The sequence below is a fragment of the Cloeon dipterum genome, chromosome 4 (assembly GCF_949628265.1).
Source record: "Cloeon dipterum chromosome 4, ieCloDipt1.1, whole genome shotgun sequence".
Lineage (NCBI taxonomy): Eukaryota > Metazoa > Arthropoda > Insecta > Ephemeroptera > Baetidae > Cloeon > Cloeon dipterum.
Genome location: NC_088789.1, coordinates 15,805,958 through 15,827,978, shown reverse-complemented (window position 1 = coordinate 15,827,978; position 22,021 = coordinate 15,805,958). Strand labels below are relative to the sequence as shown.

Below are 22,021 nucleotides of genomic sequence, written 5' to 3'. Positions count from 1 at the left end.
TACACAGTCATTTTACTCGCACAACCATTATCTTTCATAAACAAAAAAATATAGTAAAATTAATATAAATTTTACAAAGTAGTGGTTTTACTCCACGCGGTTTTTATTATGATGGACGGCATAAAGAAATTAAATCTGGCACGTGGACAGCAGCAGAACTTGCATAAAGTCCATTCTGCATACACCGACAGTTTAAAATTGGCTCAATTGCCGGTAACGCCGATTAAAAAAATAAGTTATGAAACTGTGAGTGTTGCCGCCCACCCTCCTTAAGACAAAATTCACAAATGATAAATTAATCGCATTTTTAGAAGTAAAATTTCTAGGAAATTTTTGGTTGGGTTTTTTAAAGAGTGAATCATTTATATTATGTCTCATAAATATTTACTTCACCATAGAATGTAACCTGATTATCAAAGCCTTCAGAGCTACAGCGACCTCGGTGGTGCTGAGAAACGCGTCCTTCAATTTGAGCAAAATTCATGGCCCGCTACAGTGAAAAACGAACGAGGCCGAGGAAAACGGAAGTGCCAAGCGACCGCACTCTCAACGATCTCCCTTATTTTCAGTCCACAACAACTCTGAAAACGGCGCAAATGTGTGCATCAACATGGGGGAACTACAAAATTCGATTTTTGTTCTTTTCTCGCTCACATTCTCAGCCCTGTGGCTACAATTGGTATTTTCACAACGTTTTTCTGCAGTTGGCTCTATGGTAAAGTGTTTTTGCAGGAATCGGCAAGTATAAAAAACAGCATCAACGTCGCCAAAGACCGAAACACAGGTCCTATTGCAGAATGGATGAATACGACCAGGGATGTGCTGAACTATGCGGGTTTTCACCTTGAAATAACTTTATTCTCATTTGTTTATTGAGATTTTTCGCAGATCCCGAATTTGCAGCAGACAAGCTTCAATGTTCTCGGCAAAAATTTAACGTATTTTTTTAAATTATCCTAACCAGATTAAAATTGATACGTACCTTATGGTGAATGTGAAGAACTTGTTTGATTGCTGCAAGAAGGACAGAGAGATTTTCTTCGGTAACGCTTCAATCGCCAAGTGCAACAAGAGGGGAATCAGAGGTTACGACAGCTTTTTGGTGAACTACAATCTCAATTGGTACCAATCGAGAGACACAAATGCCATTAACCTTAAATCGTCCTTCATCAGTTAATACTAAAAACAATTTATCCCATACTGACTAAAGCTATCACATATTATCAGGAAGCACTCTCGGCCCAGCAATGGTAAAAAATTAGTTTTTAAATTCAAACGTTTCTAGAATCAAATAATTAAAAGTGCTTCGTGGAATGCATCTTTAGACAGGAAAAACTAGTTAGTTCCATGATAATTTTCAAATATAATAACTATTTCTGATACAAAAATTCAGATATTTAGAAGCAAAACAGTAAATTACGACAAGCTGATGACCAAGCTTACCAAAGAAGTGAAATCAGTTGCTGCGAGGAGAATGGAGTCGATAATTAACGACTGCAGGCTCAATGTGGAAGGTTGGTTCTCAACTGAATATGATGAACCTCATGCCACCGACGCTAATGATTAATTTTCACAGATTTGCCGCTGGTTACGATAAAGACACCCGCCAACAAATGTCTCATTCGCCCCCTCATGCTTGTGCAGTGTCTACGAAAGCAATTTCTATATGTAATTTAAATTAGCAAGGTTGAAATCTTAAATATTTTTTTGTTATCTCTAGGAATGTCCACGAAACAAAACAGTCAACAGTGTGTTTCACCTGATTTATAATAAATCATATAATATATTTTATTCATTTTATAGGCACTTCTTGCAACCAGGGTAAACTGAATTTGCGGTACTGCGAAATCGTTTAATATTTCAAGATGCATTTAAAACACTTTTCGCCATACTACGTTTATTGTAAATTTAACCTTTTTTAAGAACTGATATCGCGGTGTTTAATAAATATTAAGTTCACACTGTTATTTGCATATATTTGTTGTTTTATTAAAAAAACCTTTAAAGAGTATATTAAAAAATAGCGGGTTAAACCCTGTCTTTCTAGAACTGCATTCAAATTATCTCGTCGAGTTAATAATCACTTGGGGGCTGCGGGGGGTGTTTAAGTGCGAGCGACACTGGGGTGTCGAAAAGTCATGGCGTGACGCACCCCCGATTCGGACAGAGCGTGGTGATCGAGCGAAGGAGCGCCGGCGCTTTTTTGCGGGACATGCGTGCGGCTAGGGGCGAGGGGAAGAGGGTGGCTTCACCATGCGGACACAGAGGGTGCGCACGGGGCGCGCGTGCGTGCTCATTTCGCTAGCGAGCAGGCTTCGCGAAAATCAATACCCATGTCTGCTGTCCATCTCGACTGCTAGCAAGGAAAGCTCCGTGTGTGCCAAAACAATCGCAACAACACAAATATTCGGTGCGTATACATTTTGCTCGTTTTGCTGAACGCAATTATTGGGTTATTTTTAGCCGACGGAGGGTGGTCTTTGTTTACGTTAAACAGCACTAAAGGACGAGGCAGTGATAGTATTAATTTAAGGGATGATGCTGCATTAAGTGCAGTTAATGCGTCGAAAAACATATCTTTATTTATTTTAGTTCTTTTGCACTAACTTACGATTTCAATTTGATGTAGATCTAAATGTTTTGAGACCGAAATTCTTAATTAATTTCCAAAAATGACTCGTATTTTCCAAGATTATCAAAAATAAATAATCCCCTTGGGCAAAATTTATTTGCTGCGTGCACACTGTTCATATTTATTTCCTAAAATAAATATATATTTTTAATTCCAGATTTCAATTATATTATTTTCTCGATTGTTAATATGGATTTTGCAGGCATGATGTCCGTTTTGGAGGCAACGGCCGAGCTGCCGTTCAACTGGACGGGGTGTGCGGGGTGCGTGGTGGACGCACCGCCGCCGGACACAATCCTGCAGATCCCGCCGCCGCCGCTGCCCAGCTTCCTGCAGATGGCGCCGCTGCTGCTGGAGCAGGGCAACTTGAGCGGCAACAGCCTGTACCTGGAGGAGGACGATGAGCACTTCGTGCCGCCGTGCAACCCGCACTGCGACTGGTCCAACACACCTGGCGTCGAGTACGTCGAGCTTTCTCGCAAGGGCGCCGTCAGCCTCGATGACACCTGGTTCCTCGTGCTCGTTGGCTCCAGCGTGGCCGTCCTCCTGCTCGGCGCATTACTCGCTTTCGCACTCCTCAAGTGCAAACAGTTAGTGCTTTTTGAAAATATTGCTGGTGCATGATGTCTCGAAGTAATTTATGAAGTATTTTTTTCGAGGGGGGGGGGATGATTTATTCTATTTTGTCAATCGTTTTTTTGGGTTCTCTGCACCTCTTATATATCTTCTCTCGGAAAATCTTGATGTCAAAATGATCAGTTGGACTATTCGGGGAACAAGAAAAAAGTTATAATTTCATTTAAACGACTTACTTTAAATTTAAATAATTATCGAATGATTTAGAAAAGGTAGCAATATTTAGGCTGGAATCATATTGAAAAAATTATTAAAGGGATTTAAAAACATTGTTTGTTTAATTTAATTAATTGATGGGGACTTGTATTGCTTTATTCCGCTTTATTCAAGGGGTGAGTTTGGAGTTGATGAGGCGGAGGTTTTGAAAACCATTTTTAAGAATATTTTCAAACATCCGGGGCAGCTACTGGCAATAAGCTCATGAAAATTTAAGTAATTTGTGTAAGGCGAGGGGTGGATGAGGGATGAAATGAGTTGGTGTTAATACCCTGAAACCTTTATGGCTAGTCAGGAAGCACACATTATTTTGAATTTCGACCCAAAAAGCCACGTTTTTACCTTTAACCTGAAATATAAAAATATCACTTTTTCGCAATAATGTCAGGCCAGATTGATTTTTAATTTGTATAACATTATCTTCATTAGCTCGAAAAGTAGAAAAAATGCGCTGCTTTTTTGAAATATGATTTAAAACTTAAAATTGAACATTTGTTATCTTTACTTAGAAAAATATTTACCTCGCTAAAGTTGTATGGCATTAAAAGTTAGTTCAAACGAAGTTTGATTAAACTTGATATTTTCAAAAGTTCCTAAGATTTGTTTTTATTTTGTTTTCAAAAACTAATTGCTGAGAAAGCTTAATTAGTACTCAAAATTTCAGGTTATCACAATCTACATAGTATAAATTAAAGTCAAGATGGTTATATCAAGACTTGAAAATTTTGTCCAACTTATACAATATATGGCTGATATTGCCTTTTATCCAAATATATTGAACCTGCAATTTAACACATAAATAAATTCTTTAATTTTTTATATTTTTTTAATGATCAAACATTCTAGAATGCAGCAATATCTTTTTATATTCGTTTCAAAAAGTTCATTGTATTTTTTGCATTGATTTCAGTTTTGAAAAACTATGAATTTAATTTCAGTCAGCGGAGCCGCAAGAACCAGATGGAGGCGTCGCGAGCGGCGGCGGCGGGTAAGCTGCGTCCGGTGAAGCTGAGCGGCCACTGCTGTGGACAGCCGAACGACCCGCACGCCCTTTGGGCCGCCCTAACCACGAAAGGCACTACGGCGCACTTCGCGGTGCCGCCAGACCACCGGTTGCACCACGGTGTCGACTTCTGTCGGCCCACGGCACCTGGCTTCGGCTACTACGGCGCCCTTGACCCGCGATTCCCCCCGCCGACCACCACCAACAAGAGCGAACCGGGCACCCCTGAGTCGCAGATCTACGCAGAAATTCCTGATATTAAGGTGCATTAATTGATTTTTCTGTTTTTACTTACAGCGAAAATGTTTTTTAAATGTTCATTGTAATGTTTACAATTTTAAATTTAACCGGGAAAAATTTGTTCTTTCAAATTTGTCGTAAGACTTACATATAAAGTGATATAAAGTGATATTAAGTAATATTCTTCTGACTTTTACTTAGGATTATTTGACAGTTCTGTTCAAATTGATCAATTTATAACGTGAAATTAACTAAGTAAGTTATTTTTTTAAACATATATAAGGATTGAAATAAACATTATGGGCAACCTGTTGGCACGGGTCCTCAGATTTAGACGAAATATGAACTAGTTGCTGAGACTCACCTCCTTCTCGCCGCGTTAGTTTTTGAGTTAAATTAGCTTGGTCAGAACTGAGCGTGTATGGCGTCATTTAATATTATTTTCACCACGAGAAACTCATTTCTGGACTTGATTTCATCGTATTTAACGCCCTTTGATCATATTACCAAATGGAAAACTACCCTAATTCGAAGATCACCCGGTGCATGAAGACAGAGCTAAACATTAAGTAATATAGCATTCCTGAGTGTGATTAGTAGTGCTTTAAATGGAAATTTGTTTAACACAGAATATTGGAAATTAAAAGAAATACTTAAAACAATAATATCAAATAATTTTACTATTAATGACTGCATTATTTGTAAACAAGTTAATTTAATAATGTACAGATATAACATATTTTTTATTTAATCTACAGTCTTCAAAAACTTTGTTCTTGATTCACTTTTTAAAAATTTCAAATTGATGTATTTTAGATGGGCAAACTGTCAAGCTTTGACAACACCGCGTTCGAAGACTACGCATACGAAGACATGCCATCCGAGTCGTTCCCCCTAGCTGAGGTCTCCTTCTCCAGGCAAAGCACTCTGAGCCGATTCGGCACCGCCCGACCCATGGTCTCACCCCCGACGAGAATCGACGCGCCTAATCTGCCCCCGCTGAACCAGATGAGGCAACGCAACCAGCTTCACATCTAAAAATTACCTTTTTCGTGCACAAATTGATGCATTTCAATATTTAATTATTAGACAATTTATTGCATTTTCTGTTTCGATCTACGACTGAATGACAAAGATACTCGCTATGATCTCGATTACGTAAATTTAAGAAACTATAAGTGAAAATGTGATATTCATTTGCAAAATTTTTGCCGTTCCTTTCACACTTTGGTAGCATCGCTTGAAAAATTATCCAGGGTAATTGAAAAGGCACCGATGCTGGCGGAACTCGCATTGTGAAGAGGCAGATTATAAAACAATTTAAAAACTCATTAGAGACTAGTAATTAGCAATATCTACATATACGATGAGTGTTTTATTAGTAGAAAAGATGCTAAGGAATCTTTTAATGTGTCATTAATTGTGATAGTCGCGTGTATTTTTTGCTTTTGATTCCGTCTCCGTCTGCGTAATTATATTTGTTGTACAGAAAACAATAAAGTAAAAATCCATACCCAACAACTGACGTGATACTTTATTATACAATTTCATAACGATACAAACTATCAGCTAAGAATCCAGTAACTTGTGAGCGATGAGGAAGGTGACGACGGAAACAAGCCAAACGTGGCATTTCTCCGGACCTGGAACTTAAGACGTTGGTCACGACGAGAGGGGCAAAATCGCGAACATTCTCACTTTGCGAGGAGGCAGCGTTGGTTGACTGGATGCGGGCCTCGTGCTTGACGTGCCACATCAGCTGACCCATGCTGGCGGTGCACTTGACCTTCATGCTGTGCAGCAGGGTGTTGAAGAACTTCTTCTTGGCGGCCATCCTGAGGCCCAGCGTGACATGCTCGAGGCCCTCATCGTCCACGACCGGCCGGTACTGCGTCAAGAAGGGCCCATCCTTGCTGTCCTTGCCCGTTGGGATTATCTAAAAGGCGGACATTACGATTCGAACCGCGGATTCGAAGCCTCGCTTGTGTGTCTGCTAGTGTGAATTTCAAAAAATGTCCACAATTGGAAGTAAGACCGAAATTTAAAAAAAAATGCGGATGCAACTGGCGTAACGTGTGAGTCGGGCGAGTTGCATACCTCTGACTTGGCAAAAAAATCTGACTGTAAAAGTGTCACGTGTAAAAATGAGCATCAGATAAGGTGCTAACCCTACGTTGAGATATGTCGGAATTATCCACCTGATTTCCGTTTATAAACCAAGTTAGAACTGCGACTGGTTTTGAGGGGGACGAAGTGCAGTTCAGGTTTATCGGGTCGCCCTCATTGTACTTAAGCCTCATACCTGTGATTGTGGGCGCGTCTTTTGGCAGTGCTGCGGACGTAAAACATTAGAGAGAAATTTTACAAGACTAAGAAGTAATTTACCCATTATGTTCATGTAAGCTTCAGCAACCTCTGTGAGGAATTTGGGTGCTTCCGACGACACTTCGCACCTGTATGTGCCGCTACTCTCCAAATCGAGTAGCCGCAGAGTCACTTGACTGTCGCTGCTGTGCTGCAGCTGAAGGAAATAATTCAGTGAAGCAATAAAATGAATTTAAAATTGAAACAAGTAAACTCAAGATCGTTTAAAAATATACGTCTGTAGAGCGCTGTCTGCTATCAAAATTTAAAGCTGGCTTTTCCATTCCTATTGAGTCAAACAAAGTTGGAAAGGGTCAATCGATTGTAATGAAACTTTTGGTACGTTGATTTGGCTCTAGGAAGTTGATCAACTGTAAGTATTTCATTTTTCTGAAATGAAAAATTGCCTAGCTTACAGGAGCATAAAGTTGCAGGTTTTCGAAAAACACCACTTCAAATTCGATTATCTTAGCTTCAAGAGGAGCAAAATGAGCAAACTCAAAGCCGCATTTGAAAGCTAATTAAGTTTCATTCAAATCGATTGACCCTTTGTGTCACCTTGAAATGGAAAAGCCAGCTATTTTAGTATAAGGCAACATAAATGAGTACCAAAAATTTTTATTTTCTTTTCATGTTATATAAATTTTTTACAGTAATTTTTATTCATTATCGTATAATTTATCCGTTTAGAAAAACAAATTTTGATAATTTGTCTAAATTTTTTTATTTTTTGCAGGTGAAATAATTTGGTTCCTTTTTAAACGTGAAGTAAAAAATTGGATTAGTAAAAAAATTGACTTGAACTTCAAATCTTCACCTAGTTTTAAAAAGAATTTGTTTAAATTGTAAGCAATTTTTCAGTTAGCTGCTTTTGAAATTGTGCTGAACAATCCAAATGATTTTTCAATTTTGAATGCTTACATCCACTGAGACCCCCGGCAATGGGAACATTTGTCCTGGGGGCTCGTCGGCCGGCACGAATCTGTAGAACATAGAGCCATCCTTGTACCACTGGATGGAGTAGAGGGTGCTGTTCTCCAGGTCGTACATGCACTTGAGAGTGACGTCGTGGGCCCTCAGCTTCTGCGATGGCACTCGCAACATGAGCAGCTTCAGGCCGCACACGGCTGAAAACGTTTTGCGTGTGTGTGTTTCACCCCTTTCTGTCCGCTAGGAGCGATACTCACTGTGCAACAGGGCGAGCAGGGCCAGGAAGACGGTGGCCACGAATTCGGCCGCCATCGCCTGATGTTTTCAGGAATCGTTTTTCGGCATTGGCGTCATTTTAAAATGGGAACTGGGGCAAGCAGTCGACGCGCTCGACAGACTAAAATATGATTACCTGCGAGGTGGAGGCGAGAAGCCCCGCCGGTGCCAGCTAAGACGATAAGAGAGGTGGAAAATTGTGTTGCATTGTAGAATGCGCACAAGTTCGGATTTGGCCAAAGTGGTTGTTTTCGCTACCATTTATTTGTTCATTAAACACGGGGCGAAATTTCCCCGCTTCTTTTACAAGAGGAAACTTCGAGGAGTTAAAATGGAAAAAATCAGCATGTCAAACTTATTTTTAATTGTTATTTCATATATATTTATATCTTTTATTTTATACATCTTTTGACATTATATCAGAGTTCCGGCTATCACGTCAGTGTCACGTTGTCACTCAAAGAGAAGACCCTAATTGGTTTCTTCAGAGTTCAAACGTGTGGTGTATATATTAAATGGAATACATATAGGGCTTATTGGCTTTGGAAAAGTAGAAAGGAAAATTTTTATTTTGATAGGTCATCCCGATTGAAATCAAAAAAATAAATTTGGATTATAATTTTAATCTTCAATTCAAATTATACATATTTTTCTTTTCGATGAACAAAAGTTATCCGCTCTTATAACCATCATAAGCCCAAATATCACTGGTAACACACCCTGGTCTTTGATTGAAACAGGCTATTTAATTTAACAAATTTTCCACATGAATGGAAAGGATAATCAGCAATTAACAAAAAAAATGTATTTTGAAACCGAAAATTGACAATATATTAATTTTAGGTATAGTCAAGTTTTATGTTTTCAATTCCTCTAGTAAATAGCAAACAGAAAAACCAACTTTATTTCTCCATAAACTTATCAGGCGACTGCTCAGGACCATGAGATCTTCCGTGGTTGACTATTAAATCGATTTTTTAGTCGGTGAACCACATTTGTTTTAGTTCATAAGCTTTTTGCACATTCATATTCAAGGACTAAAAATGAATTAGAGTTTGGCAAAATAAATTTAGTTTCCATTTAGTATCTGCATATCTTTTGTGTTTAATAATAATATAATAGCTTTTATGCGAAAACGAATAAATCGTATCAACCATTTCAGCACTCAAAACTGTTGGAAATCCGTAGGAAATAGAATACATATTTCACTCATCGCTCAACCCATAGGCGAAGTAAACAGTGAAAAGTCTTCACAAAATAGAAAGAAAAAGGTCAGAATAACGCTTACCTAGCGATTTCTCATCTGTCCTACTCGAGTGCATAAAAATCACTGCTGCCTTTGCGCAAGCGAATGTTTATCAATATCGCAACCTTATCAGTACTTCATCCTATTTTATTAAATATGAAAAGATATGAGTGTGCGATTTGAGAGTTACTCAAATCCCAGCTGTGATCCGGTATGGCATTAAACAACAACCAAACGCTATGATGTCAGCAGAAGCGACGGAAATGAAAAATATAAGCAGGCTCAGAAGCAGACTCGTGGTCGTGCTCGTCGCTTCGACAGTTGCGATGCTCGTCATCCTGGTAGTTCTGTCCTTCTTCGTACCGCGGGCCACCTCTTCTGAAGAGCAGCCATCGACGAAACCCAACATTATTTTTATTCTGGCTGATGATTTGGTAAATTTTTATATTATTTTAAAATATATTTTGACTGAAGCTTGGTTTTCTTCAAAGAGCCTATCAATATAATGAGATAAATAAAAAATAAGCTTTATAAAAACAGGACACTCTGAGAGCTCTATGAAGGAATAAATTTTCCAATCAAAGGCATTTGAATAGCAATTGAAGTGATGACGTTTTGAATATCCTCAACATTCCTTGAGGAACCATAAAATCTAATACAGGACTTGATATTTTTACTTTGGCTGCGTGTCTAAGAGCAATATTATTTGTTTAATAAGCCTTTTCATCTGTCAATTGTAGTTGGTTAATACAGTTTTTAAATTAAATCTTCTTATCAGGGATGGAACGACGTCGGATTCCACGGCAGCAACCAAATTCCAACGCCCAACATCGACGCTCTTGCCTACTCGGGAATTATCCTGAACGATTACTATGCAACACCACTCTGCACGCCTTCTAGGTCGGCTCTGTTTACAGGGAAGCATCCCATTCACACTGGTAAAGTTAAAGCTGGAAATTGAGAATCTTAAAAAGTCTTTTCCGCGTATTATAGGAATGCAGCACGAAGTCATTTACGGCTTTGAGCCGTGGGGCTTGGGGCTGGAAGAGCGTTTGCTCCCTGAGTACTTCAAAGACCTGGGATACGCGACGCATTTGGTGGGCAAGTGGCACCTGGGCCATTTCAAGAAGGAGTACACACCGACATTCCGGGGTTTTGACTCGCATTTCGGCTACTGGTGCGGCCACACTGACTACTACGACCACAACTCTGAGGAGGCGGTAAGTCACCGACACAGACATCAAATTTAACTTCCGAAGGGTCGAGATGCAAACATTCTGAAATCTCTTGACTTGGACGTTCCAACGGTGTGCAGATTTTAAAGATCGGATAAATGCAGAGCCCGTCAGCGTCACTACAAAATTAATAGCTCGAGGGCTACCATGACGCCTAGATTAATTTTTTACCGATTCTGATGATCTTATTTGACCTCATGGGTAACCCCGAACATGCTCCGAGGGTAAAAATCAACTGATCGTGCAATTTTGATTTCTCACTATTCATCCTTTTTTTCATCCTTTCATCCCATGCTCTTTTTGCTCTTTTTATCCCTGTCCTCAGACCGGGAAGGGCGCGCACTGCACTAGCACGAATGAAACCCCCAGGTCCCAATAACACCGCGAACGGAGTGCACCAGGCCGCACAAGGACCCAGCCCACTGAAGGGCCACTTGCCTCCGCAGTCCGCACCGAGGACTGCATTGAAACGCTAGACATTCGTCCCGTGAAGCCAAATCATGCATGCTGGAAAGGTGCAAACCAGCAAGTAGCGAGTCGGCGCCGGTGCCTCCCAGCCCGTTGAGAAATTTGAGCATTTCGAGTCACTAAACTAACCACTTTTTGCCATCTCTGACATTGCGTAGCCAGTATTAGATCTCCGAACTGCTCAAATACCTCCCATTGCTTTGACACTCCTGAGAGTGAATTAACAAAGCGAGCCAACGGGCTGGTTTTCGAAAATATGAATATTTATGTGATATTTTCCTTTCTTATTTGGACACTTTTATAGCACCCACATAACACAATAAAAAATAAAAATGCTGCTCAACAAAAAGTTAAAAATTGCAGACGAAATCAAATCTCTCATGAAAACATCCTTTTTTGAATAATCATTCCAGCCTGCCTTTTGGGGCCACGACCTGAAAAGCGGCATGATGACGAGGAGGGACCTGGTTGGAAACTACACTACCACCTTATTTTCGGACGAGGCTGTCAGGCTGATCGACGCACACGACGAATCTGAGCCCATGTTGCTTGTGGTTTCGCATTCGGCACCGCACGCTGGAAACCCTGCCATTCCTTTGCAGGCACCCGATGACATCGTGGCTAAGTTCAAGGTGGAAAATATTCCCGACGCCCGCAGGCAAATTTACGCAGGTGAAATGCACAAATAGCAATAGAGAGGAGACTAAACACTAACGAAAATTTCAGCAATGGTCTGGCTGCTGGACAGGTCTGTCGGGCAAATCATTAGCGCGCTTTCTAGAAAGGGCATGCTTGACAACTCGATCGTCATCTTCAGCTCTGATAACGGGGGTGCGGGCGCAAACTACAACCGAAATGTTGCCAGCAATTGGCCCCTTAGAGGAGGAAAAGACACAGTGAGATTTTTTCCATTTTTTTAGTTGAAATTAAATATAGGTTCCCCAGTGTGGAATTACGGAAAAATAAGCAGTTCGCTACATATTTGATTTTATCTGAAAAATTATCACAGCCTCGTAAATAATAACTATTACGAAAATAAAATAAATTAAATTATAGACTTGGGAGGGAGGCGTGAAGGTGGCGGGTCTAATTTGGAGTCCGCTCCTGAAAGAAGCCAACAAGGTTTTCAACAAGATCTGCAGTATCCAAGACTGGCTACCGACTCTGCTTGCGGCCGCGGGTGGAAAAATCGTGGACGGAATTGACGGGAAAAACATTTGGCCGGCGCTGAATAACTCCTCGCGCGACACCTACGACCAAATTTTGGTCCAAATTGACGACCTCAGAAACATTTCCGCCGTCAGAAAAGGGAGATACAAGTTACTCTCGGGTATTTACAAATTAATAATAACTATATTTGATAAATGAAGGCATTCCCGATCAGGAACTACTTGGAAAGGACGCTATGACGTTTCGATTGGATCAGAGGGCCGCAAGGGGGAGTACGATTTGCGTGGTATTCAAACGAGTGAAGCAGCAAGTGCTCTGAAACGCACAACCAGGCCTTTACCAAATAAGTTCGTGATTAAAAATTTGAGAAATCTAGCAACGGTTACATGCCCTCCTGTGAGCTTTTCAAAACTCTTTAAAGCGAGTTTTATTCAGCAGTCATTTGCAGGATGATGACCGATTTATCTGCAAGCCTTTAGAAGGAGAAGATTGTCTATTTGATTTGTCACAAGATCCGTGTGAGGCAATTAACTTGGCCAGAAAATATCCACACATAGTGAACCACCTGAAGTCTCTTTTGGCGACTTGCAACGAGACAGCAGTGCAGCCTCGAAATCAGGTGGGAGATCCCTTGAGTAACCCCAAGTTTTGGCGATACGAGTGGACCAACTGGAAAGACTACAAAGACCCGCCCCACTTGAAATCTCATCTCGTGTTCCCAGAAAAAAGACTGGAAGCTTAAAAAGAAAAACATTTTTTGGAGCAAAATACCCATTAATTTTAATTAGAGAAATTATATAATGTATAAAACAACAAAAACGCAACACTTTACCAGCAGACTTGTTGGATTTGCTAAAGGCAGGTGGGTCTCTGAGGCATACACAAATTATAGAAAGCAGTCTTTGTCCAGAATTCAGGACCTTTCCAGCTGCACCAGCCTTTGGTCTGAATCACCGTGAGGTCTTCACCCTGCGTGTAGTGCGGATCTAGAATTAAGAAACGCAGATCTCCAGTGTCTGGGTTGAAGGCGATTCCAATGATGGTGTGCGCCAAAACCCCGCCACCTGCAAGAGAATTGATATTAGAGATTAGAGCTCAAAAATATGTGACAATTATGATATCATTAATTAAAAATCAAATAATAAAATTAAGAAAGTATAGGTTTATTTGAAAATTTGACTATTAATATAGGACCAAATTGGCAAACTTAAGATTAACAAAATGGAAAATTTTTTCAATATCAAATTACAAAAGCAGCTATATTGTTAACATAATTAAAATGTTGAATATAATTAAAACCAGGCTTCATCCTCGTTGTCAAATTAAAGAGAAATTCGTCTTCTTTATTTCTCGACCAGTTTCGACGTCACCAAGTACGTCCTAATCATGAGTTACAATTACAATCAAATAACAAACAATACAATAATGTCACATCTAAAATCATATAAATTCCATACAATTTTTAAAAAAAACACCCACCTATTCATGAGGCACTTGAGGCAAGCTCCAAAGACCAAATGTAACAAATTCTAAGCCACCCCTTTGTTAAATAACACGCACATCTCACAGGTGGTAGGGAACCTTTTTGTTCCGTGAGCTAAATTTTCCCCTTTCAGCGCGTAAAATATTTTTCCACACATCACAAAGCAGGTGGCTTGGGTTACTAATAACGTTTTCTGAGCATTCCATTGCAACCGCCTCCAAAACTACCCTCTTCCACAAATTTGTTTCTTGCTTCAAAATTTCCACATTCTTCCAATCAAACGTAAGTCCTTTTTTGAAGCAAGAAACAAATTTGTGGAAGAGGGTAGTTTTGGAGGCGGTTGCAATGGAATGCTCAGAAAACGTTATTAGTAACCCAAGCCACCTGCTTTGTGATGTGTGGAAAAATATTTTACGCGCTGAAAGGGGAAAATTTAGCTCACGGAACAAAAAGGTTCCCTACCACCTGTGAGATGTGCGTGTTATTTAACAAAGGGGTGGCTTAGAATTTGTTACATTTGGTCTTTGGAGCTTGCCTCAAGTGCCTCATGAATAGGTGGGTGTTTTTTTAAAAATTGTATGGAATTTATATGATTTTAGATGTGACATTATTGTATTGTTTGTTATTTGATTGTAATTGTAACTCATGATTAGGACGTACTTGGTGACGTCGAAACTGGTCGAGAAATAAAGAAGACGAATTTCTCTTTAATTTGACAACGAGGATGAAGCCTGGTTTTAATTATATTCAACATGAAAACAACCTCGAGTGGTCGCACTTTTCAAATATAATTAAAATGCATAACCTTTAACTGACCTATCATAATGGGTGTTCCTTGGTTGCGAAAGTGTCTTAGAAGGTCATCAGCTCGGCTGCAGAGCTCATCAGCTGAGTTGACGGCCATGATACGGCACGTGACGCCGAGAAGTGACTCCATGCAGAAGCTGACCTCGGTGGAGCCGATCCACTGCTTGGAGCCGACAAACGAGTGAGGCTTGTCACCGATGTCCACCAAGCACTGCTGGATGGCCTTGTGGTTGGGCACCGGCTTGTCTGTGTAGCCCTGCAGACGGAACCACGACACCAGCGTCTGCAGTGAGCGGTACGCGCAGCCCCAGCCGTTGTCGTCAAAGCTGTCCTGCATGTAGTGGTGGTAGGCGTATCGGCCATAAACCACAGCTACTTCCGCGTCTTTGACTGCAATAAAACGTGCGTGTGATGAAAAACTAAGATAGAGATGAATTGTGTTTTTTGTGTAAACTGGCAAGTAGTATCTACTATCTATGTTTTAAGTTTATGATTTTATACATATTTTTTTATAAACAAAGGGGTTTTTTTAAACAGAGCTTTGCACACGCATACTCCATATTATATAGCTTAACCTTTTGTTACAGTTTAAGACGATTATAAGTGTGATTTAACTTGTAATAGAAAATACTCATTTGATCGTCCCATGACAATTGGAAGATCAGAAAAACTTGCTGATCGTCTAAAATTAACAGCCCTTTTTGTTCAAAATTTGTTGATGAACAAATATGCTAGATAATATTAATATTTAGGACAGAAAAATGGGGAAACTCACTTCCTGGGGAAAGACCAACATGGGGATTGATGAGCTGAGCGTTTTTCGGTTGGTCATCTTTGATAGTGACCCTGCAGCCTTTCCGGAACACAGGCCTGTCTTTGCTCAAGACAAATGCATCATGAAGGGTCTTTCGATCTTCCTCTAAAATACCAAAAAGATTAGTCTTCATTAACAGCAAAATTTTAGCTTCATTTGACATTTAAATTTATTATTGATTATTGGAATCTAAACAAACAGCTTGAGGACGCATTCAAAAGAAGCTGATAAATTAATTATATTAAGGCATTTACCTAGAGCAGAATCATCTGATTGTTCGGGAAATGCCGTGGTGAGATAATGCCCGTTTTGGGGAGAGAGGAAATGCATGGAGATGGGAAGACTGATATCACATTTCTGGTTCAGTTCCTTGAGCAAGCAACTTTTCGCCAAGAAAAGTTGGCGGGTGAGACAGCTTTGAAGAGCCGGATACATTTTGATGACTGGCTTTTCTTTATGGACGTAGCACAGGCCGTCCACATTGAAGCCGATCTTCACCATCTCAAAGTTACCTTTAATAAAGAGTCGTAATGTGTCGAAAATTCCCATTTCATCCTTTCCTACCTTTTTTGTGCTGGACGAAAGGAGCGCACTTGGCGAAATTATGAATCTCGTTGGCCTCTATGAATTTGATTGGCTTTGTTAAGAGTTCAGCACTGACAACCTCCTGCAACATCGAAAATTTAATTTAAAGTTTGAACATAACTATGCCTTGGCCTGAAATAAATCACCATTTCAGATCCGGGCCTTGCTTTCTTTTTCTTGCCCTCCCCGTCCTGGACAACCAAGCTTGCAGCCTTTTGACCTTCATCACCTCCGTTAACCTCGTCAGGGCTGTTCAGAAACACGTCTGGTTTGAATCGAAAACTGTGCACACCCATCGAAGCGCGAGATATCTGCTCTGTCATTTCTTCGTTAATGGCTTTGTCACTTAATTCAGAGCTGATGGGAATTTGGCCCTTCAAGTGCACGAGCATGAAGTTGTCCAGCACATCAGAGAGCGGCACTATTTCGTACTCGATCTCCTCCTTCTGCATGAAATCATCCACCATGCTCGCCTTGATGACCCCATCTTTGAAAACGAGAGTCAGGGGCGAGCCTCCCTCCGGACAGTGGTACACACCCTGGAATTTGAATAATTTCAGTCATTTGTAATTGTATTTAGTATTTCGTGCACACCTCCTCGATAATGTCCGGTATCGCCGCCTCTACGACGCTCACCAATGAGTCGTCTGCGCCTGGGACGGAAATGTTTCCGACGATGTGAACGCCGGCTGGCAGTGTTTTCTCGTACGCCGCCCAGCATTTGAGCAGCTCGGACGTCAACGACAAGCTCCCCGAGTCAGAGCTCAAGAGCTGAGCTACTGTCGACGACTCATCAGCCAGTAAAAAGCCCAAAACATAGCACTGCTCGTCGTTTATCAGGCCATATGCCAAGCCGAATCCTTGCGCTGTGTTGGAGAATTTCTGTGCAATGGAAACAAAAGGTTAAAGGTCAATTCAGCTAGGATTGTGTGTATTTGCTTCAAAACTTATAACGAAGGAGATTTTATTTGCGATCACGAGTTAGTATAATAGACTAAACAACGAAATACCTCGAAAACTAAATTTGACAAGATCAGACGTCGTGGCTTAGGAGCCATAGCTGTGTGTGTTTATGCCAGCCAGCTGCAGCTGATGAAAGTGATTGACCTGTTTGCCTGGTTGTTCGACGTTCGACCAATGATCATGAACCTATATTTTGAAATAAAGCGGGAACTGAGCGTGCAAAGAGGATTGTGTGGTAGTGCAATTTGGGTGCATTAAAGAGATTTTTTTAATATTCGACTCTCGCGAATTTTGTGTCTAAATATATGGAAAAGCTACAGTTTTTGCCACCCCTACTTTTACATGGTATTCTCATAAGAACTGGCGAGATGTGTAACCCGGAAGAAACTGTAACTTTACCATATGAATAATTTTAAGCCTCGGGGTGACGATATTGATACTATATTTTTATCATCCTTTCAAACCTTTACCTTCAAGAAATCCCACCTTTAAAATATTACAGATGAAAACAAAAGAACCCCTTTAAATGTTTAATTAATAATGGGATCATTCTTTGTTTTAATTTTCGTGCGTGACTCGACTAGATTTTGCGACAATTTAGTTTATTTCAAACGGGTTCCAGTTAAGAAGAATGCTTTTTTCCAGCTATATTATTTTATGTTGCAGGCTATCAAATAAAAAACAAACTGATAAATTGATCTATTTGAAGTTTTTAATTTTTAATTTTGTAACATCAATAGATTCTTTTTATGGCACACTAAGTTTGTAATTCTACTCGAAAGGCGGTAGCTGCGGTCTATTCATTCTACTGCTAGTTCCCATTTTTTCGGGAGCTGACTTATGAGGTAGCAGTGTTCAGCGAACGCCTCAAGCCAAGTTCGCTTCGTGCTACACTGCAAATTGTTCCCCGTGAAGAGAAAAATCAGCAAGTCTCACTACATTTGTGTCCTAAGCTAGAAATACTTTGCGAAACTAATGCTACTGTATAAAACAAATCACACGAGGACTTTAAACAAATGCTTTGAGAGAAGCACTGAAGCTGCTTGGCTGCTCAGAAAACTGTGCTCCTTTTATATTACAATTTTTACAAATTACTAATTTTTATACAATTTTGAGGAGTTTATTTTGAATTTTGTAGATTTTAAAGGTCAAGACTATATATTTTGATAAAATTCAAAAAGTAAAATTCTTAAAAATCATAAGTTGAAAGTCTAAAAAATATAGAACATGATTGAAAAAGGTCTTTCAGGCAAAATCTTTTCTGTGCATTTCTTTTGAGAGGTGCATAACAAATTCTGGCGACCAGTTTCAAGCCAAAATCTCACATGCACGACCTTTGGCATAATAATGGCATTATTATAAGTGAATTGTCCTCATTTTCAAACATTTAAAACTAAGTGGCAGTCAGTTATTGAAATTTTAAAGCAAAGGATAAACTAACATAAATCTACTCCTTTAACTAACTAAACAACAGCATTCCTGATTTCTTTGGGCCTCAATCTTTGTTTAGGGAATGCGATAGTTTTGATTTAACTTTTTTACAACATTTATATCTCAGGATTGACATTTGAGAATCCGTGAAGAACAAGGAAGCTGTTATAAGATGTTAATGGAGGGAAAACGCTTTGCTTCAAATATCTTACTGGTTCAAATTATGCAGCTTGAAACATCCCAGAAGCCACTGAAATTTTCAAAAATCATTTAACAAGATTAATTTCAGGACTCAATTAAATTTCCATCTGAAACGAAAAATTAAAGAGGATTTCAAGTGCATTGTACTGATGCGACCATTTTTACAGGACACACAATTAAAATGAGTTGTCCAGAGCCAAACGCAGCGAGTCGGCCGGCTGGTGGAACACCTGCCGACTGACACGTGGAACGCATATTTTGTGCATGCGTTCACTAGAATGAGTGGACCTGCTTGAAAGGACCAGCATGGGCCTCGACGTGCTCTTCCAACGAGAGAGGATCCTCCAGGAAAGCCGGACACAGCGGACACCAGCCCGACAGCGAGTGCTGCAGGGAGTGCTGCACAAAGAGCCACACGCAAGTGAACTCAGCATCGCACTTGAGGCATTTGCGGCTCAGGTTGTGGAGCACAAATGAATTGGCGTCGCCAATATCGCCAATTGGACGTTTGCAACCGTTGCACCTGGAAATAAACCGTAATTAAATAACACATTTTGAAGTAGGTTCTGTTTAAAGAGCCCAATTTGTGATTTCCTCGAGAAAAAAATCATTGGAAAGAAATAAGTCTCAAACCTATTTCCATGAAAATACTATTTATAATACATTCGACCGAGTTAGCTGCGAGTTATGGAGCTCAGAAGGTTTAAAATCTTCATGGAATTATGCATAGGAAATCATTGCAAAATGAAATATTTCTTACTTTATAATTTATACGTTTAATTGACCTATTTTTAGTGAAAAAAAATTAAAAATGATCCAAATTAAAAATATGGGAAATTTCATATTGTATGGTGTCCTTGTATGAATTTCCTTGTAAGCATCAGGTGCAAAAAAGAAAAAATATGTAACTTACATGTAGAATACGTGGCATTTTCGCATGTGATCGTCAAGGCTCCATTGCAGGGAAAACTTTTCAGGGCACTGTGGGCACTGCAGCATCTCAGTCGAATGCACTCTGGCCAGATGCAGCTTCATGGCTGACCTTCTCTTGCAAACGAACGGGCAACTCTTGCAGCGGTGCAGCTGGTGAAAGCTCTGGTGCTCGGAGCTCTGGTGGCTCAGCATGAGATCCTTTGAGGAGAAACTCTTGAAGCAAATGTCGCAATTAATCCACTTGCGGAGTTCTTCACAAACGGCCGGCTCAGAAGTCGGAGAAGCGTGTATCAGGCGAAGATTGTCCAGGCCTGACACAAGGGACGCAGTGGTCGGCGATGGAGACACCTTTGGACTGGAGTTTCCCAGCTTTTGGCGCATTTTTGCTGCGTAATCAAGCATGGATGGCACTGGCTTGCGGGGTTCTTCCAACTGGCCATCGTTGGGCGATGCAAGATAAAGAGGTGTCGTCGGCGTCATTGGTGGTGTCAGCGACGATGGTGTAAAGCAAGCAGTCTGCAGGATGGAATCTGTCACCCAAGTAGACTACAAACAAATGTCACGTCAGTTTCAGTTGAAAATCTACAATAATATAGTATAGATTGTTTCCCACATTTTTACAATAATTTGAATAAAAATGTACACATAAAAATAATTACAAAAATTATTTTTGATTTTAATTTTTTGTTTATCAGTTTTTATGTATTGAATTAGTAAAAATTAAAAAGTATAAATAACTACTGACCCCAAAATTTAAGATTTATGCAAGCTCACCATTTTCAAGTGACTTTGCAGGTTCCATAGCTCTGAGACTGGACGAGGAGATCTGGGAGAAACCTGAGATGACCTGGTGATTTCTGTGCCGTCCCACGCAAACTCAGAGTTTGGCGGGGTGTTGTCCCTGAGGAAATTCAAGATCATCTCCTCGTTGATTTCCACCTTCAATTCACTGGCGCCAGGCATCTAAGAAAATATGAATTAAAATGTCCTTTATTTTTTTGTTAATTAAATATAAACATTATGATAGCTGGAAATTTGTTGGTAAAATTATATTGCACGCACGAATGCAACAAAGTCAATAATTTGTTTGTTTGATTACAGCCTATAGGAACATCAAACTATTACGAAATATTTATACTATGATGAGAGATTTGAGTGAATGGAATTTATTTGTTCAGAGTCAATATTTTCGTTTCAGTTTTCAATGAAGGCAAACTCAAAATGCAATAAAGGCTTACATATCATGAAAATAGATTAAAAAAATAAACTCATGGCTCATGAACAATCACGAAATATTGACATGTCAAGAATAAAATCATTTGGCAGTCGCGCACATATACTTTGAGAGTTTGAATAGTCAGATTTAAAATTGCAATAATTCGAATAATTTTACATAGCAATTATTTATCTCTCTTTAATCACAATTTCATTATATCTCCAAAGCACTAGCTTAGACATTATGGTGCTCTGCTATCAATTTTATCTCCAATATTCTCTTCCAATTTTAAGCTATTGGAAGAATTCACGCTGGCAACCAAGCAATTGGAGAATTGCAGAGCATACCAAATAAATTTTTCCATGAACACAGCAACCAATTGCTACAAACATTTCTCCCGCATTCAGCGCTGGCCAAATTACTCGAATTGGTGGAATTTGTGAGCAAAGTGCCAAGGCTGTTTGACAAGATTGAGAGAGAATTCCATTCCTGACTACCAGACGCTTCCTAACTCAACGGTGCATTTTTTTTTTATCAATTTGATACTCTTTTCTCTTAAAATTAAAGTGAGCTTTTAAAATAAATAATTAACTTACTGCCAGATTCATGCCGGTCCTATGATCGTCTTTGGCCGAGTTTAAACTGTCGAACCAGGGTGAGCGGTCGACCATTCTGTCGTCAGGAGCGACTTGCGGAAAACGATCAGAGGCCGGTTGTACTTCACTTCTCTCTCCAAAAAGCGTAAAACAGCCGTCTCTTTGCATAGAATCGCTGTGGGCCATCTGGAAAAGTTAAATTCTCAAAATTTAGATCCAATTTAACCCTTTAAAGCTGGGGGAGTCCAGTATTTTATCCAAAATTTTCATATTAAAATTGATATAAATATATGCAGATAATGATTGCAAACGCAATAAATTACCATGTATTCTCCGAGCTGGCAATTCAGGATTTCGGAAGTCATCATGACTGATGGCTGCTGTGAAAAGATGTTGTCGTTCACAGTGTTAGGCAGCAACTGAATTTTTATCAAGCTCCCAATTCCTCCCCGCACATCAGCGCCTTTCAAAGGTTGTGAACACGTTGCGTAACGAGGATTATAGATGTCATTGCAAATATTCTACCTTTCAGGGTGATGTTTTTAACCCATGGGCCAAAAACGCATGTTATTGCCC

General features: G+C 39.8%; 6 protein-coding genes across 8 annotated transcripts; 3 read left to right on the top strand and 3 right to left on the bottom strand.

The window, feature by feature from the left end:
* Positions 1–575: 575 nt before the first annotated feature.
* On the top strand, positions 576–1,973 carry LOC135943300 (uncharacterized). The gene is made up of 10 exons (XM_065489766.1): positions 576–679; positions 733–835; positions 889–938; positions 1,001–1,172; positions 1,228–1,250; positions 1,303–1,338; positions 1,394–1,514; positions 1,577–1,668; positions 1,721–1,748; positions 1,804–1,973. The coding sequence occupies exons 1-10, from the start codon at positions 611–613 to the stop codon at positions 1,854–1,856; spliced, it is 747 nt and encodes a 248-aa protein (XP_065345838.1). The 5' UTR covers positions 576–610; the 3' UTR covers positions 1,857–1,973.
* Positions 1,974–2,238: 265 nt separating this feature from the next.
* On the top strand, positions 2,239–6,248 carry LOC135943295 (uncharacterized). The gene is made up of 4 exons (XM_065489759.1): positions 2,239–2,410; positions 2,835–3,222; positions 4,423–4,750; positions 5,544–6,248. Exons 1-4 carry the CDS (start codon positions 2,254–2,256, stop codon positions 5,763–5,765), a joined length of 1,095 nt encoding a protein of 364 aa, XP_065345831.1. The 5' UTR covers positions 2,239–2,253; the 3' UTR covers positions 5,766–6,248.
* LOC135943296 (uncharacterized) lies at positions 6,229–8,585 on the bottom strand. Of its 3 annotated transcripts, none has more exons than XM_065489761.1 (6): positions 8,279–8,585; positions 8,013–8,218; positions 7,113–7,248; positions 6,896–7,059; positions 6,426–6,663; positions 6,229–6,370 (listed from the first exon to the last, which is right to left on the bottom strand). In XM_065489761.1, the coding sequence occupies exons 1-6, from the start codon at positions 8,331–8,333 to the stop codon at positions 6,297–6,299; spliced, it is 873 nt and encodes a 290-aa protein (XP_065345833.1). In that variant the 5' UTR covers positions 8,334–8,585; the 3' UTR covers positions 6,229–6,296. The 3 variants fall into 3 exon arrangements, with proteins under 3 accessions (XP_065345833.1, XP_065345832.1, XP_065345834.1); XM_065489760.1 differs by having other exon boundaries at positions 6,229–6,376; positions 8,279–8,584; XM_065489762.1 differs by having other exon boundaries at positions 6,229–6,376; positions 6,926–7,059; positions 8,279–8,583.
* A 1,178-nt stretch (positions 8,586–9,763) lies between these two features.
* On the top strand, positions 9,764–13,504 carry LOC135943294 (arylsulfatase B-like). Its single transcript, XM_065489758.1, has 8 exons — positions 9,764–9,977; positions 10,322–10,481; positions 10,537–10,763; positions 11,660–11,918; positions 11,973–12,142; positions 12,303–12,576; positions 12,631–12,812; positions 12,865–13,504. Exons 1-8 carry the CDS (start codon positions 9,783–9,785, stop codon positions 13,156–13,158), a joined length of 1,761 nt encoding a protein of 586 aa, XP_065345830.1. The 5' UTR covers positions 9,764–9,782; the 3' UTR covers positions 13,159–13,504.
* LOC135943293 (ufm1-specific protease 2-like) lies at positions 13,170–17,258 on the bottom strand. The gene is made up of 8 exons (XM_065489757.1): positions 17,116–17,258; positions 16,700–16,987; positions 16,252–16,644; positions 16,085–16,187; positions 15,775–16,032; positions 15,482–15,625; positions 14,716–15,096; positions 13,170–13,480 (listed from the first exon to the last, which is right to left on the bottom strand). Exons 1-8 carry the CDS (start codon positions 17,161–17,163, stop codon positions 13,269–13,271), a joined length of 1,827 nt encoding a protein of 608 aa, XP_065345829.1. The 5' UTR covers positions 17,164–17,258; the 3' UTR covers positions 13,170–13,268.
* A 1,445-nt stretch (positions 17,259–18,703) lies between these two features.
* On the bottom strand, positions 18,704–21,904 carry LOC135943587 (zinc finger protein 827-like). Its single transcript, XM_065490216.1, has 5 exons — positions 21,769–21,904; positions 21,446–21,631; positions 20,408–20,596; positions 19,614–20,179; positions 18,704–19,223 (listed from the first exon to the last, which is right to left on the bottom strand). The coding sequence occupies exons 1-5, from the start codon at positions 21,811–21,813 to the stop codon at positions 18,974–18,976; spliced, it is 1,236 nt and encodes a 411-aa protein (XP_065346288.1). The 5' UTR covers positions 21,814–21,904; the 3' UTR covers positions 18,704–18,973.
* Positions 21,905–22,021: the final 117 nt, after the last annotated feature.